At 36.0% G+C, this 16512-nt stretch overlaps 1 protein-coding gene across 1 annotated transcript; it reads right to left on the bottom strand.

Moving 5' to 3' along the window:
* Positions 1-905: 905 nt before the first annotated feature.
* On the bottom strand, positions 906-15459 carry LOC111993159 (two-component response regulator-like APRR7). Its single transcript, XM_065767661.1, has 9 exons — positions 15097-15459; positions 13964-14623; positions 12841-13002; positions 12603-12748; positions 12097-12258; positions 6768-6984; positions 6246-6663; positions 5402-6137; positions 906-1378 (listed from the first exon to the last, which is right to left on the bottom strand). The coding sequence occupies exons 2-9, from the start codon at positions 14307-14309 to the stop codon at positions 1340-1342; spliced, it is 2226 nt and encodes a 741-aa protein (XP_065623733.1). The 5' UTR covers positions 14310-14623; positions 15097-15459; the 3' UTR covers positions 906-1339.
* Between the last annotated feature and the right edge of the window lie 1053 nt (positions 15460-16512).

Genomic DNA, 16512 nt, shown 5'->3' with positions numbered 1-16512 from the left:
TAATATTTGTTGTTATTATTTGAATTTTTTTAAAAAACTTATAAAGGGATTAAGGATTATGGTTGGAGGCAGAATTAATTGTGGATAAATGTTACGTCCATAATATTTTTACAATAAATATTATGCAAAAAACTATTATTGATAAGTAAAAAAATAATATCAGTATTGAGCCCAAATTAAAATCAGTAATAATTTACCACATTGAATTTGTTGTAAAATTATTGTAAAAATATTGTGAATGTATTATTCTTATTTTTGTTGATCTCAATTTTTTGTAATTCTCAAGTCCGAGTGTTCAACATTTTTATTAAGATGATCACAATAAGTTAGTTTAACACATACACATATATATATATATTGCAAGTCAGGGTGGTCCTGTGAACACCCTAGCTTGCATGTAGAGCTACCCGCATGCTTCATTAATGATCAAATGCGTAATATCATTTTAATGGATATTCCATGCTTCTATAACACGTTACCGTGCAGGAAAAATGCTCAATGAAAGAACAGCATTTAAGTTTGAAAAGAAATAGAGCTAGGTTTTTTTTTTTTCTTTTTTTCTTTTTTAAATTACAAAGCAGCCCCCTTCTTAAAGCATTTGAAGATTGAAAATTCACTTTGTGAGGGACTCATTTAAGATTTAACAAACTAAGACATTATTTAACCCAAAAAGTTTAAACTAATGAAACTATACTACTTAATTAACCACACTTCTCACACATGAATATTCCAACAAGTTAACTAGTGTTTCTTCTCTCTCATTTATAATATCATGCAACCAATGAAACGACAACCATGCCACTGCCGATAGCTCAAGAGCTGGTGTCATTCCATTCCTTGAACGCATATACTGGATCCAATGTTGACTAACCTTGTATGAGATATATCTGTATTTGATGTGGAACTTGACAAATGAATTAACTTTCTATAAGAAATGAGGCAGGCTGAAGTCTCAATAATTCAGTCAACAAGGGAGAGCTTTTGAAAATGAAATGTAAAGGGTAAAAAGTTTTCCAAATACCCAATTGAAACCATAATAGAACCACACAAAAGAAGACTCTTTTCCCTGCAGAAGGCAAGTAAGAGCACTCTTCTAGAAGTAGCAATTAATGTCCACAGCAATAAGCCCAAAAAAAAAAAAAGTCGAGATTTACCTAAATGACCTCCCATCCTTGAGTGTAGACTGCTTGTCACAGTTGTAATTAATTGTTAATCAATAATGGGAAAAGCATTTTTATTTTTCTAAACAGGAAAAGCATTAAATTAACCATTAGGCATTAGTTGTCTTGCTTGTGTTTTCATTCACCGTTTGCTGCACAAATTGTTTCTGAATGAGAGGTCACTGTTCAGCATGTCTCTTTCTGCTTTGGTATTGTACCTGAAAAACCAACCACAGAATCAAGTTAAACCAATTCCTCTGCAAATATTCATATATGAAAGGAGCTGCAAGAGTAACTAAAAATAAGAAGGAAAAAAAAAAAAAAAAAAAAATCTAAATGTATAATTCTATAGACAGGAATGACTGCCTTTCCCAGTTAAGGAAAGCCAGATGGCTGTACATGACACAGAAGACTGCCCCAGAAGAAATAATTCCATCCATCTAAATTCTGTCCAACATGTGTGTGTGATGTGTGCATACCAAAATCTGGAGCATATGGTATGTATTGAATGAGAACCTGCATAAAGATATGATGATCTTGCTTGTTCAATTGATCCAAAAGAGATGGATTTTGGAGACACCAAACCTTTTCTGAGAGGGAAATGGTATTTGGTTTGAAACACAGGCTCGAAAACAAGAGCAAACTCCTTTTGCTGTTACAACTGATTAAGAAAAGAAAGAGGTGCAAAATCTATAGTTGATCCAATTGTTGCATGAAAGGGCCACCCAAAGCACTCCCCAAACAAGATTGATTATGAAAATTATTATGGGTTTGAGAAAGATCTCACAAAAAAATAATACAAATCATGAAAATTAGAAAGAAGAATAGACACAAGCACATACAAGAGAAAACACCAAGGACTAACAAGATTTTGCCTTAAATCTACGTCCATAGGCAACAATGAGGAGAAAATTTCACTATAAAATATAGATATGATAGAAGACTAACAAAATCGAAAACCCAAATGCACCCAAAGAGCTCTCTTTCACAAATAACAAAATACTATTAGTAGACTGCTAGTAGTCCTTTGTCTTCTTGAACATCAAAACCAAGTAGAAAAAGAACGTTTTAATTTGAAATTGAAACAGAAATAAAAGTCGGCTAAGTTCAAGTCCTTGTGTAAATTGAATGAAGTCCAAGTCATGATATCAATTAAGACCCATAATAATTCTTAATTCTTAGAAGACATCAAAGAAGTATGATGAACAACAAAAAACTTTAAGAGAACTTGTGTTTGGGAAACAAAAGAAGAACAAAATAAAGGGGAGGACGTAGGAATCACCACCTAGTATTTTCTTGGAATCACTGCCAAGTGATGAAAGTAGAAAAATAGAACCTAGGAATCACAACCAAGCACTGGAAGAAAAATTCCAACCCAAATTTAACCCATCACAACTGCTTATAATACTGCATTTTGGGCCTTTAAATATAACTCCCAAATTACACCATTGAAGGAAAGGAAATAAATTTCAACCTAATAAGAATAACTNGCAATGACGCATTTTACAGCTAGGCTTTCAATGATTTGGTGTTTCAGGAGCAGTGGGCTCAATTTTGGTGGTTTGGGGTTGGTTTCGGCCTTAGTCAGGGTTCAATTGAGGCTTTTATTGATGGTAGGATAAATTTAGGTTGGTAGAGGATTCAGCCTAAGGCCTATCTCAATTCGCTATGCGTGATTTAGGTGGGACCTGTAAAGAAGTCAAGGAGGAATTGAGAAGGGAGTTTCGATGACTATGGGAATTGTGGCGGTCGGAGGTGATGCAATGACGCATTTTACAGCTAGGCTTTCAATGATTTGGTGTTTCAGGAGCAGTGGGCTCAATTTTGGTGGTTTGGGGTTGGTTTCGGCCTTAGTCAGGGTTCAATTGAGGCTTTTATTGATGGTAGGATAAATTTAGGTTGGTAGAGGATTCAGCCTAAGGCCTATCTCAATTCGCTATGCGTGATTTAGGTGGGACCTGTAAAGAAGTCAAGGAGGAATTGAGAAGGGAGTTTCGATGACTATGGGAATTGTGGCGGTCGGAGGTGATGCAATGACGCATTTTACAGCTAGGCTTTCAATGATTTGGTGTTTCAGGAGCAGTGGGCTCAATTTTGGTGGTTTGGGGTTGGTTTCGGCCTTAGTCAGGGTTCAATTGAGGCTTTTATTGATGGTAGCATAAATTTAGGTTGGTAGAGGATTCAGCCTAAGGCCTATCTCAATTCGCTATGCGTGATTTAGGTGGGCTCAATTTTGGTGGTTTGGGGTTGGTTTCGGCCTTAGTCAGGGTTCAATTGAGGCTTTTATTGATGGTAGGATAAATTTAGGTTGGTAGAGGATTCAGCCTAGCTTTTTGGTTCCTGACTAGAGGGAATCTAAACCAGGGGTTTGTGTCAAATAGGGTCTTGGTTTGGGTGTTTTTGGGTTGGGTTTTGGATGGGTCTTTCCATTTTGTTGTTAGTAGCAATGAGATTAGGTTGTCTAAGATGGGGGTATTTTACCCTATTTTTTTAATAAATTGTTGGGAATTTTGATTTGAGCGGGCTTTAGGATTTGAGGTTTTGGAGGTGCCATGATAGGCTGTGCCAGTGAGGATGGCAATCGTTCATTAAGAAGGGTAGTGGTTATGGTGCCTTTCTTAGATTAGATCAAGGTTTGCTCCAATGAAAAATTTGATAGGGGACGACAAACTCTAAGAGGGGGACTTGTGTTTGGGAAACAAAAGAAGAACAAAATAAAAGGATAAGACCTAGGAATCACCGCCTAGGATTGACTTGGAATCATTACATAGTGTTGCTGACAATCACCACCCAGCACGAGATAAAAAAATGAGCCCAAGAATCACCACCAAGCATTGGAAGAAAACTTCCAACCTAAATTTCATTAACCCATTATCAATTGATTACAATATTGCAACTGGGGCCTTTAAATAAGACTCCCAGACTACATCACTGAAGGAAAGGAAAAAAATTTCTAACCTAACTAGAAATGGAAATAACTTGTCATCAATTACATTGAAAAAATAAAAGAGAATAAATCCTAAAAAGTCTCAACATCCAGCATTAATTATGATCAAATATGTCCAACAAATCAATCAATATTAATAGATCCAAATTGGTGTCTATAAAAATGTGAAATATATAAATTTATACAACTTTGCTTCTCCCCTCCCCCCGACCATCAGCCCATCCCATATCAATCATTATGAAAGTTCAAAAGTTACAAACGTAAATAAAACAAGTGTAGCATATTACAACACTCCAAATCAGACTTGTGAACATGCATGCACATATCTATAGGCAGGGCACTCCCATAGTAACCCAATTATGGAATCCTTAGGACTCACCCTCAGGCGCCAACTCTTTTATGTAAGGGTTCTCTACTCTCAATATAATGAGCAATATGAAGCAAATCAAACAAAGAAAGAACTCCTTGTGGATTGGATGCAATGATCATAATTCAGTTCATAACAATAAAAAGAACTCCCAATATTTGAAGTTTTATTTTTCTAGTTATGGAGTAGATGTAACAATTATAATCCATTAATATATATTTGAAGTTTTCTCTCTCTCTCTTTTTTTTTTTTTTTTTTTTTAATGATCCTGTGCATAAATAAGATGCTTCAAGTGTGGATGAACATCTTGTTTCTCCCCTGTTTCTATTTCTTATTTTGCTCTCCTTATCTGGTATATGTAGACATCCTGGGTGCCTAGATTTAGTATAGCTAGGGTGTGAAAGTCAATAGGCCAGGAAATTATGCACTGAACTGATAAGTGGTACATAGTTTTCTTGGCACAATCTAGTTGTACTAGTTGTGCACATCTCAGTCTTATGCCCAAACACATTAGTGGCTTAGTGCACTATTGATGGGTTCTCAATCTCACTTCTGTAGTCATATTTGTTTTCTGTGAACTGTTATCATCCACTTTTACCCTTCAAAAGAAACCACAATAGAGCGAGAAATGTGAAACTCCAAAGAATGCACCCAATGAGTGCCCCAATCCCAATCAATATGCTTTATACAAAAAAAAAAAAAAAAAAAAAAAGGAAAAAAAAAAAAAAAAAAGAAGAAGAAGAATTCAGTTCAACATTCAGCAAAAAAGAAAAGAAAAAAAAAATTGGAACACATCCTTTAAGGGGGGTTATCAAAAAAACATCCCTTAAGGGGGAGATCAAAAAAGAGAGAAGAACTCAGTACAAGCAAAGAGAAAAGAAATGTCCACAACACCTAGCTTCAGAAAAATGCAAGAATATCAATTACCTTTTTCTGGAAACATCTCTCTTTTCTCTTCCAATGAAACTTAGTCAAGGCAGCTTCTCTCTGTTCAAATTTGTTGTGGCCTACTGTGTTTCCACTCCCACTAGGACCTCCCCTGCCACTGTTCCCAGAAATTCCACCATCACTTTCTAAGTCTGTCCCTTCAGCTTCAACTGCTAAGCTGCTTCCATTTTGTCCATTGCTCAAGGAACTTCCATCAACATCATAGTTGACAGTGTTACCTTCAGGCCCACCCAACACATTGGATGAGCCACAGTGTGGAGCAGCTGCAGCCATTTTCTTCAAGGACAAGTCACTGTGGTCAGGTGGCCACTGTTGTTGCATGTTGTGCACAAGATGGTGGTGGTGATTCTTATGGTGATAAAGGTGCTCATTTTGGATCTCCTTGTGTGTGCCTTTTGATGGAACCAGCACTGCTGTAGGAGCATATATCGGGCACTCTTTTATGGAATGGAAATCAGATGGGTGCAAATGTTTGACCGAGCTTAATATAGATGACTTTTTTATTAGTGACTTGGCAAAAGAAGTATTAATTGCAGAGCCCATATCAATGTTATTGCTACCCACATTTGAGAACTGATTGGGAGGATTGCCACTTGAATGGAATTGAATATCATGCAACGATTCTTTCATGGTAACATCTAAGCCTATACCATGTGGAGAGCTGCTTCCAACGTTTCTCGGATGAGCCTTGTTAGTATTTGAGACAGCTTTGTACCTGCATAGACATAGGTAACACATCAACACATAAATCGTGGAAACTATTAAAAGATTTTATTCATATTCCATTATAACAATGGGAAATTTCCTCCTGTTTCCCTCATACCTTGAGAAGGCTGAAAGGTCTGAGTGCCTCAAAATATATCGGTCATCTTGAACTTCTGTCCCTGTGTCTTTTACTACTCGAGGTCTCTTTAAACTGAGCTCAAGAGATGGAAGTTCTTCTGTATCATTATTGGCTTTATTGTTGATGTCAGAGATCTTGGAATTTCTATTTTGAGCTTCAAACTCCATGCTGTCCATCTGAGACTGAGTAGAAATGGTAACATCACCTTTCAGAGTAGCATGTTCGTTCTTTAGCTTGATGGATGGACTCTCACAATTGAGGTTTAGCTGTTCCTTACTAATTTGCTCAGTCAATTTACTAGAGCTTGGCTCGAGCAGATCATTCCTCAGGAACTCAAGTTGTATACCTAGATTTCTAGGCACGCCCATTTCCAAGCTGTTAGCAGTTGGAGCATTGTCTGAAATAAGAAAATGAGATACAATTTGTTTCATGAAGGAATAAACGAGGAAGATATATTTACTAAACACCTCTCAACAAAGCCTTATTAGAGATCTAGAATACCTTCAGGTATACCACATTCTTCCTTCTTTTTTTGGAGCTTCCTTGTTTTGGCCACAGGAACCAATTTGTTACCGGATGTTTCAGCATTTGAGCGGACATCTTGGGCACAAGTACTATCAACTTGGGCACAAGTACTATCAGGACACTCCACCATTTGATCATATGGAGAATCTGGTTGAGGACTATCAACTTCTACAGCTCTTTTTGTCCAAGAGCTCTACAAAATAATAACAGAATGATACTATTCTTGTACTTATCTAGGAGTCCAGGTCTTTCACAGATTTTTTAACAAAGATGTATGTGGATGGATTTGTGATTAGCATGCCATAATATAAGTGAGATTTATCAAGTAATTGACACATAATATCATCATTTCTTCCTAGATGCATCTTTGCATAGCTTTAGTCTGTCATAGATATGCTCGGTGTTTAAATGTTTCTGTAGATGTAATTAAATGCATATGCATAATATTTAGATTTCAGTACCAAAACAATATGAATCTAGCAGTTAAAAATAGGACAGTCCTATTGATGTCGACCGGATATGACTTCTTTAATAGGCACACAGTTGGTTCGGGGTTCAGTTTTGGCTTTGGCTCATAATTGGTGCTATGTTGAAGTTCATTTAATTTGTGATGAACACAATCCAATGACAAAGATATCAGCAAGAGTATGAACTTATCCAAAAGGCCATCAGAGATTGATTGTTTGGAAAATATCAAAACTAAGAATCATTGTAATAACTTCCATGTATAATAACTTTTGACTAGCGTTTAATGGAACACAAGACCAGGAAAGGAGTTGCATCATCAACGTTAACTTAAACATGCAAATTTATAAGTGAAACATCAGTAAGCTTGAAATAGCACAGTCACATCATATGTAATGTTGTTTATATTTTACTCCCTCTATCCCAATTTATACATCTTAGTTTTAAATAGCATGATTATTAATAACAAAATAAAAATATAGTAATCTACCTAAACTATTTTTAATTTATGTCAGAAGTTGCATAAATTATAATAAATAATAATTTTTTTTGCTTTTTGAGAAAAAGGTGAGGGTAATATTGGAGATTGAAAAGGCAAGAACTTTTATATTTAAAAAGTGAACATGTATTTTGGGATATTTCCAAATCAAAATTAAGACATTTAGGGTCTGTTTGGATACCGCTTATTGCTGAATACTGAAAACTGAAAACATTGTAGTAAAATAATTTTTAAATGTGAATAGTGCCGTGTGGGACTCAGTTTTAAAGGTTTTTTTGCTGCATTCCTACTTGTGGGTCTCATGAACAGTGCACGGGACCCTCCATTTTTCAGCAAAATGCAGAAATGCATGTTCAACGTGCATTCCAAACGCACACTTAAACTAAGATAGAGAGATTATAATTAAAGGTTATACTCAATGAACAAGGCTCTCGCTTCTGCATATCTAGGAGAGGTGCTTGTTAGGCAACCTTAGGTTTATCTCCTAATTGGTAAACATAATTATTAGAGGACTTGATTTTTGGATTTTTAAGGATTTTTTTTTTTTTTTTTCCGCTGATGATTTCTTCGTCTATAAAAAATAAAAATAAAATGATTTTTAAGTACTAGGAATATGTGACAAGTTTTAACAAAACTTGATTTGGCTCTCTGAAAGAACAAAAGAAGCAAATAACTAGGAGATTTTACAAGGTAGGGGGAAATTATTTATGTGCCGGAACAAATTTATGCTTTGTTGGTTTGCTTGAATCACAGTTTTTTCTTTTTCTTTTTCTTTTTTTTCTTTTTTGATAAGTAATAAAGATGTATAAACAAAAAGCTACCTCATGCAAAAAGGCATAAGGCAGATCAAAGATTATAGAAAGAGGATTAAAAAAAACAAAGAAAATACTAATTACAAATGAGAGAACTAAGGAGCACATGGAGAGAATCACTAGAGGTGAGTCTCCAAGCCCTAGATCAGCCAAAAAGGGAGATGCTAAAAGAAGCAAGCAGCTGGTTGTTGGAGCTTTCCATGTCCTCAAACGTCTGCCAATTTCGCTCCCTCCAAATACACCACATTAAGCACAATGGAACTAAATTCCAAATACTAGACGAGTGCTTTCCAAACCAATTCCATCAACCAAAAACCGATCTTGGCAAGACCCATGAAATCCCAAAAGATCTAAAAACCGAACTCCACAACTGATAAGCCTTTCCACAACGAAGTAGCAGGTGATCCACCGTCTCTCATTACACCAACACATAATGCATCAGTCAACAAAATCAAAACCGCTACCCAGTAGATTTTCACTTGTAAGAATCTTAACCCAAACTGCGGTCCAAACAAAGAAAGAAACACGCCAAGGAGCCTTAACCCTCCAAATACCTTTCCAAGGAAAAATAATGAGCAAAGGACCTCATAACTTATTGTAACATGAGCGGATATCAAAATCTCCATTCTTCGTCAATTTCCATCTCATACGGTCTCCATTCTCAGTTTGAGGTAAATTAGAGCTCAAAGTACAAAAAAATTCATCCACAATACCCATCTCCAAATCATTTGGTCTTTGAATGAAACAAACATCCCAACTTCTCCATTCCTCTATCCGCAACGGTTCAAGAGAAAATGCCACAAAGGCTTCTTTATTGGAAGCAATCCCAAACACAACCGGAAAGGTCAACTGGAGTGGTGAATCCCCACACCACCGATCTGTTCAAAACTTCACTTTATCCCCCACGCCTACCTCAAACGGAACATTTTTGCTAAAACCCTCCCAACCCATTCGGATACTTCTCCACAAACCACACCTCTACCTAGCTTAGAAGTCCATCTCCTCCACTCTTCCCCAAACTTCAAAGCTACAACCCTTCTCCAAAGCCTTGTCTCCTCAACCCCAAACCGCCATAACCATTTCCCTAGTAAGGCTTTATTAAAAGTAGTTAATTTCCTTACTCCTAACCACCATTTTCCATAGGTGCACACACCTTATCCCACCGCACTAAATGTGTTTTGGAACCCCCCACAAGAAATCCCTTTGCAACTTCTAAATTTTATTGGCCACATGCGTAGGGATAGTAAAAAGAGATAAAAAGTAGGTGAGAAGGCTAGATAATGTACTCTTAAGCAATGTCAATCTTCCACCTTTTGACAAATACAACTTCTTCCACCCAGCCAACTTATGCTTAATTTTCTCTGAGATAAGATTCTAAATAGTAGGAGACTTGTGGGAAGCCCCCCAATGGCATACCAAGATAGGTCATAGGCAAAGTCCCAATCCTCCAATCCAAAATCTCTGCCAAGACATGCAAATTATGAACCTCCCCAACGGGAACCATCTCAGTCTTCAAAACATTAACCTTTAATCCTGTCACAGCCTAGAAACAAAGAAGAGGCATCCGAACGTGTAGAATCTGCTCCACATCTGCATCAAAAAACAGAATTGTATCATCCGCAAGCAAAAGATGTGAGACACATTCTCCTCCACCCTGCCTACCATCAGCCCTAAAACCACAAAGTAAACTAGCACCTTCATTATGGTTTTAAAAACCGGGAATCGGCCACAAATCCGGTCTGGTTATGACTAAAAACCGGAAAACACCAAAAATCCGAAAATACTTGAGAACAGGCCGGTTCAACCGTAAAACCGGGAACCAGTATGGTTGAACCGGTTATTGATTGGTTGTGTTGAAAACTAAAACTACACTTTTTTTTCCCTTCAAATCCAGCCTAAAATCCATAAGAATGATGATCCAAAACTATGGGAAGGAAGAAAAACTCAATGAAAAGAGAGAGGTAAAGAACTAAAGATTAAAATGTGATTCTTGATTTTTTTTTTTTTTAGGTAAATATGAATTACCTTGGCAGCATCAATTTTCTGAAATTTTTTATTTTGTAGCAAAAATACTTTGAGACCGAAAGAGTGAGAGTGTTGAGACTATAATGTAAGAGACTTCAAAGTTAAAACAAAAGAGAAGAATGGCTTTAGCTTTCAAATGGGACTAAGTTTGAAAGGTGAAATGAAAGTTTAAAAGAATGGGTAGGTGAAGTATTAATGAAAAGAAAGGGTAGGTGAATCACTTTTATTGTTTTTGTTTTTTTTTTTTCTATGTCTTTTCTGACTCACACCTCCTAGAGCCATGTTCCAAGTTCTTAAAGGAGCAAACTTTTACAAGAAAACTCAACAAAGGTAAGGGAAGGGTAAAAAGGGGGGGGGGGGGGGGGCATGACATGTCAGTACACAGTAGTTAGTATATATTCATAAGATATTTTAAAAATAGTATGAAGATTTTTTTTTTATCAAAGCAGGTATAGTAGTTAGTATATATATATATAAAAGTATTAAATATATAATAATAATAAATATACATATACATTGTTAATTTGATTCTTCATAGTTATAAAATTTTATATATTGGTTGTGGATTTTGTTATTTTTATTTCCTAAATTTAATACACAAAAACTAAACTCAGATTATTTTTTAAATTATATATATAGTTTAACTTGAATATTCTTAGTTAAAAAACTTATATATATATATATATATATATATATATTTTTAATTATTAATTAAATAATTTATTACGTCACTGGTTCGACCGCCAGTCAGACCTTGGTTCGACCAAAAAACTGGTAACCAGTCCCTTTTCCGATTCTTTCACCGTACTAGTTTTTAAAACCATGCCTTCAACTCTTTGCATTATCCTACTGAAAACCTCCATCATAACCAGAAACAACATAGGAGATAGGGGGTCCTTTGTCTCAGCCCCCTCGAGCTTTCAAAAAAATCAGCTAGAGACCCATTCACCAAAACAGAGAACTGAGCTATAGATATGCAAGTACGGATCCACCTACACCACTTCACCCCGAATCCCATTCTCTTTAGCAAATCTAGAAAACCCTCCCAATTCACATGATCATAGGCTTTCTCAATATCCAGCTTACAAATAACCCCTGGAATCTTACTCTTCAACTTATTGCAAATCACAGTTTTCGTACTAAACATGTATAAAAATTTAATAAAGATAACCATAGTTGTTGATAGCTAAAAAGATTCCCCAAAATTAAGTCACTGGAAAGTCGGGGAGTACACGTGATTTTGTAAGCTAGCCAATCCTTTCATAAATTCTTGAAAATATAAAACAGCAATAAGTGCAATTAAGGAAAAATTAACTCAAATTCCTGCTAATATTCTCCAGTCACGCCTATTGCATAAAGTCAAAGTAAAGAATTTTATTTTTAAGCCCATTTACAGCTTGCAAGGAGTATTATCATCTTCTGGAGTTTCATTTGCAATAAATTTTATTAACAGGTTATGCACCACACAAAATCTTGGAATTTAATTATAAAGAATCTGCAATACCTGAGTGCCACTCCCAATGTCACTTCCACCTCCAACATCTAAACCAATACTCTCACTATCATCCTCATCATTGCAGCAAGAGTTGTTTTTGCACTTTTCAACACTTCTTGATTTTCCAGAACTTTGATTCTGTGAGCCACTCTCACTCCCACTGCCACTAGACTGGGAATAAGCAATGAATATGAGATCTCAGATTGAATTAGTTTAGATATTATTCATTGATCAATATAATGAAAATTTAGATTTTAATCTGAGATTGTTTTCTAAGAAATTGAAATAAGACAGTGAATACCATAGAAATATAATATCCCAGCTGAAATTAGTGCTACATGACATCAATCATGAAAAGAAAAATGTTCTTGCCTACAGGTGACTGGACATGGAGACAGATTAGTAAAGCAAAAGAATTTATTTTGTATGTCTACAAACAGATAATTGGGTAGCACACCTAAATTGATTCATGGCAGAAAGCCTGGTATCTGAAATAGAAAGTTACAACAACTCACACTTTGACATCTCCTCCAAACATGCTGCCAAAGGTTCTTAAGCTCATTCTTTCGTATAGGCTTGACTAGAAAGTCAACAGCACCCTTGGACAAGCACTTAAACACTAAACTCATTGAAGCATAGGATGACATCACTGCACATAAATCTCATTAGAAGCCACAGTTAAAGTATATATCGAATAGATGTCATAACGAATTCAACCATACTTTAATAAAACTAGCCACTAAATCTACTTACTAATCACAGGTAAGTTCGGGCGTGTTTTGTGGCTCATAATCTTGCATAAAAGACCAATGCCAGATAAGTAAGGCATGACTACCTCAGTTAAGACAAGATCAATATGATTTCTTAAATCTTCTAGTATCTTCCATGCTTGTAATACATCTGCTGCCTCTGTAACTGATAATACCCAAATGAAAATTGGGAAAAAAGAAAAAAGAAAAAGGACAAGTGATACATGTATTCAGAAGACATCACAGAGAAGTTCCCAACGATGTCAAATATCTTGATGCAATGAACACATAGTATTATTATTTTGAATATTCAAAGAAATATTTTAGCCGCAAGTATTATTGCAGGCCAGGGCAGGCATGGCTTGATGTTAGGCTCAAGAATGTGGCTTGAAGCTGTCCATCTTACTTCTATCAGCCTAAGCTGAGTCCAGGTTGTCCACAACACAAAACATGAAAATTTGAGAGGTTGATACGCATGATCATTTGAAACCAGCTCCTGGTTCATAACAAGGTATAATTCGCAGAAGGAAAGCAGTAAAGCATTTAATAGAGCTTCTTACAACCTCAACTAACATATTCAATCATTCTCATTTTTGGGAGGTTTATTATCTGTGAAAATTTGGAAAATTGGGAGGAGCATCTTTAATTGGATTTAGATCCCTGCCATTTACATGAAGAATTACTAAATGTTTTTAGGCCCACATTGATAGCTTTGATACATTGGACATTAATTTACTCCGTTTTAAAAAGCTCAGTAATGAAACAACATATGCACAAAGGAGCCTATACATGTACTTGTCCTACGGATTGTAGGAAGCTTCTCTTCTTTTTAGAAAATAACTATATCACATCAGGAATATAACAAAAAGGGTGATTATAAAAAAACATAAAGCATTTTGTCAAACATCACCATTCACCACACAATATACTATTCCCCAAATACCCCATACCCATTCTTCTGAGCCTATGCAGCAGATAATAACTTACTTTGTATATAAATGGAATTCAAGATATATAACTGTGTAATTCAAAGACTTCTATCACAGTGTAGGCTAACACAGCAGCATCCACTGTCCAAGTGTAATTAGATATTTAAGCATTACTGTCTCCGAGACAATGTCCCTAACCTTCATAACCGCAATTGCGAAGCAGTGCAGCAACAACATGGCGAGTACAATCATCATTTTCCACAAGCAAAACCTTAAGTGATCTAACATGTAGAAACCTCTCCCAACAAACCATTGACCCTTGACTCTGTTGCTGTGGCATTTGCGGAGCAGCATGTACTTGGAAAACCCCCACTTGCCCATCCTTCACATCTTTGGCTATTCCATCACTTTTCAACTTTCCTTCCTTGAGTACACCTTGTTCCTCACCCATCACAACCCCATCCTTGACTGTCTTCTTCCCATCTAGCAAAGAGGAATTTAGTTCCCGCAACTCTTTGTCCCCATCATCACCGTCAATGCTCATCGGGACTATTCCTTTCAATCAGATTCCGAAAGACAGATGATGAAGAGAGCCCAAGTTCTGAACGGTTAAAAACTCTCTCCAATCCGTTAAAGAAATAGCACATAGTTTTGTCTTCAAGAACCCCAACCTCAGCAAATACAGATCCTTCAAAGTTCTACTTATACCAGCACAATTAAATCAGTACTATACACGGCGAATCAACATGCATAATAACAAATTTATAACTGAATAAATACAAATCTGAATCAGAATGAATGTTCTTAATCCACAAAAAAATGCCTTGAAACCCAAAAAGCTGCTTTCACCATGGACCCCTGCCAGATCAGAACATCATATAAGATAAACTATTGCAACCTTCATAATAAATTTTAACCAAAATACAAACTTTATGAACTTTGTACATAGTCTATGATTAAGATGACTACACAAAAAGCTCAATCTTCAGCTTAGCACAAAGACAATTTTGAACTCTAAAATTAACCAAAAGTCAAAGAACTACCCTGAGATTAAATATCAACAATACCCAAATTGAAAAAAAAACACACACACAAAACAGTTCCAAACCCTAAGTCAAACAAAAAAGATGTACATGTTCATAAAACAAAAAGATCTACCATGCATGAATTACAAGAGTCATGACTAAACCACAATTATCAAAGCAATAATTACAATACAGAACCACTTTCTTCAGCAAGTAAAGCAATAAAATTAGAAAGAGCATGAAAATTTTACAGGCTGAACTTCAAACTTCATAAAAGTATACTAAACATGCATAAAAGTTAATCACCTCTAGAGCTTCATCAATTGCCATTATCGAGTTCTTCGATCCAGCAAAAAAAAAAAAAAATTATTGCACAAAACACCCTTTTGCTTTGCTTAATGATTTTTTTGAAAAAAAAAAAAAAAATCAAATCAAATCATAATTTTGAAGAGAAAATATTAAAAGCTTTCTTCTTCTGAAGAAAAGAACTGGAGCTGTGTGAAAAAAACACAGAGAGACCCTTTTTTTATTTTTTTGAAAAAAATGAAGAAAGACTTTTTTCTTCAACTTCAAAAGAAAAGAAAAAGAAATATCAGGATGAGGTGTCCATGGTTGCTGACGTGGACAAAATGGAGATGCCAGAAGCGCCATATCGGATTTGAGATATTTTGATGTGCGGCCCCCGGAGGTGGATTTAGGATATCTTGTACCCGGCATATATGCCGGGAAACTCACAAGGAGGTGGGCCCTACAGTGTGTGGGTCCCACCTCCTTGTGACGTAACCGGCATATATGCCGGGTACAAGATATACCCTCTCCCCGGAGGTGACTTTGCTGAGCTGGACAAAATCAAAAGCAGTCGGCTGAGGCACCCCTGCAGATCTGAGGGGGATACGTGGTCTTACAAGAAAAAGGATTTAGCAAAATCTCACAATATTTTAGCACAACATTTTCATAATATTTTCACAAAAAATTATAAATGATTAATTGTTAATTTAAATTTATTACTAAAATTACTTTTCTATTCCATCATAACAACTCGTAACAACTTACCACATATAATTTATTGTGAAAATGTTCAGAATATAGCATTTTTCAATTATTTTACAATATTTTTATAAATTACTATTGTGGCCTCCTTCTTAATGGCTATTATAGGGATGAAGGGCCCAAATATAGGCATTGGGCCGTAGGACGTGCCCGAGGACGTTAGATGACCCGAGGACAAACTAGTACAAGTGAAGACAAACAGATATTGGGTCGAGGAAGAGATCAAGTTATGATGAGCATGGGACATTGTCCGAGGAACATTACCTCTTCGGCTAGCAGGGCGGAGGCCGGGAGGCTGACCACCCATCAAGTACTGGGTGACAAACAATAATGCTCATAAGGATAAATATCAGAGAAGGATGAGACAAAAGAGAGTTGAGAAATATCTAAGAAGAAAGCTGCTATCACCGTATTAAATGCTCTGCATCTAACCCCTTGACTGCATTAATATGAAAGTGATATATGAATAGTAACTTTCAGCTTTGCAGCTACTACAAAAGACTTCAAGAAGGTACTGATGAGACAAATATAAAAAATATTAGCAATTTGACCTACGCATGGAGGGCTGAGATGGAAAAAAATGGAGAGAATATGAAAGAGAAGAACCCCGTTATATAAGGAGGACCATAAAAACTAGAGAGGAACCAATATATGCCAAAGAACTGTAATTTT

The sequence above is a fragment of the Quercus suber genome, unplaced genomic scaffold (assembly GCF_002906115.3).
Source record: "Quercus suber isolate HL8 unplaced genomic scaffold, Cork oak 2.0 scaffold_833, whole genome shotgun sequence".
Classification (NCBI taxonomy): Eukaryota; Viridiplantae; Streptophyta; class Magnoliopsida; order Fagales; family Fagaceae; genus Quercus; species Quercus suber.
This window is presented reverse-complemented; position numbering and strand designations above follow the sequence as displayed.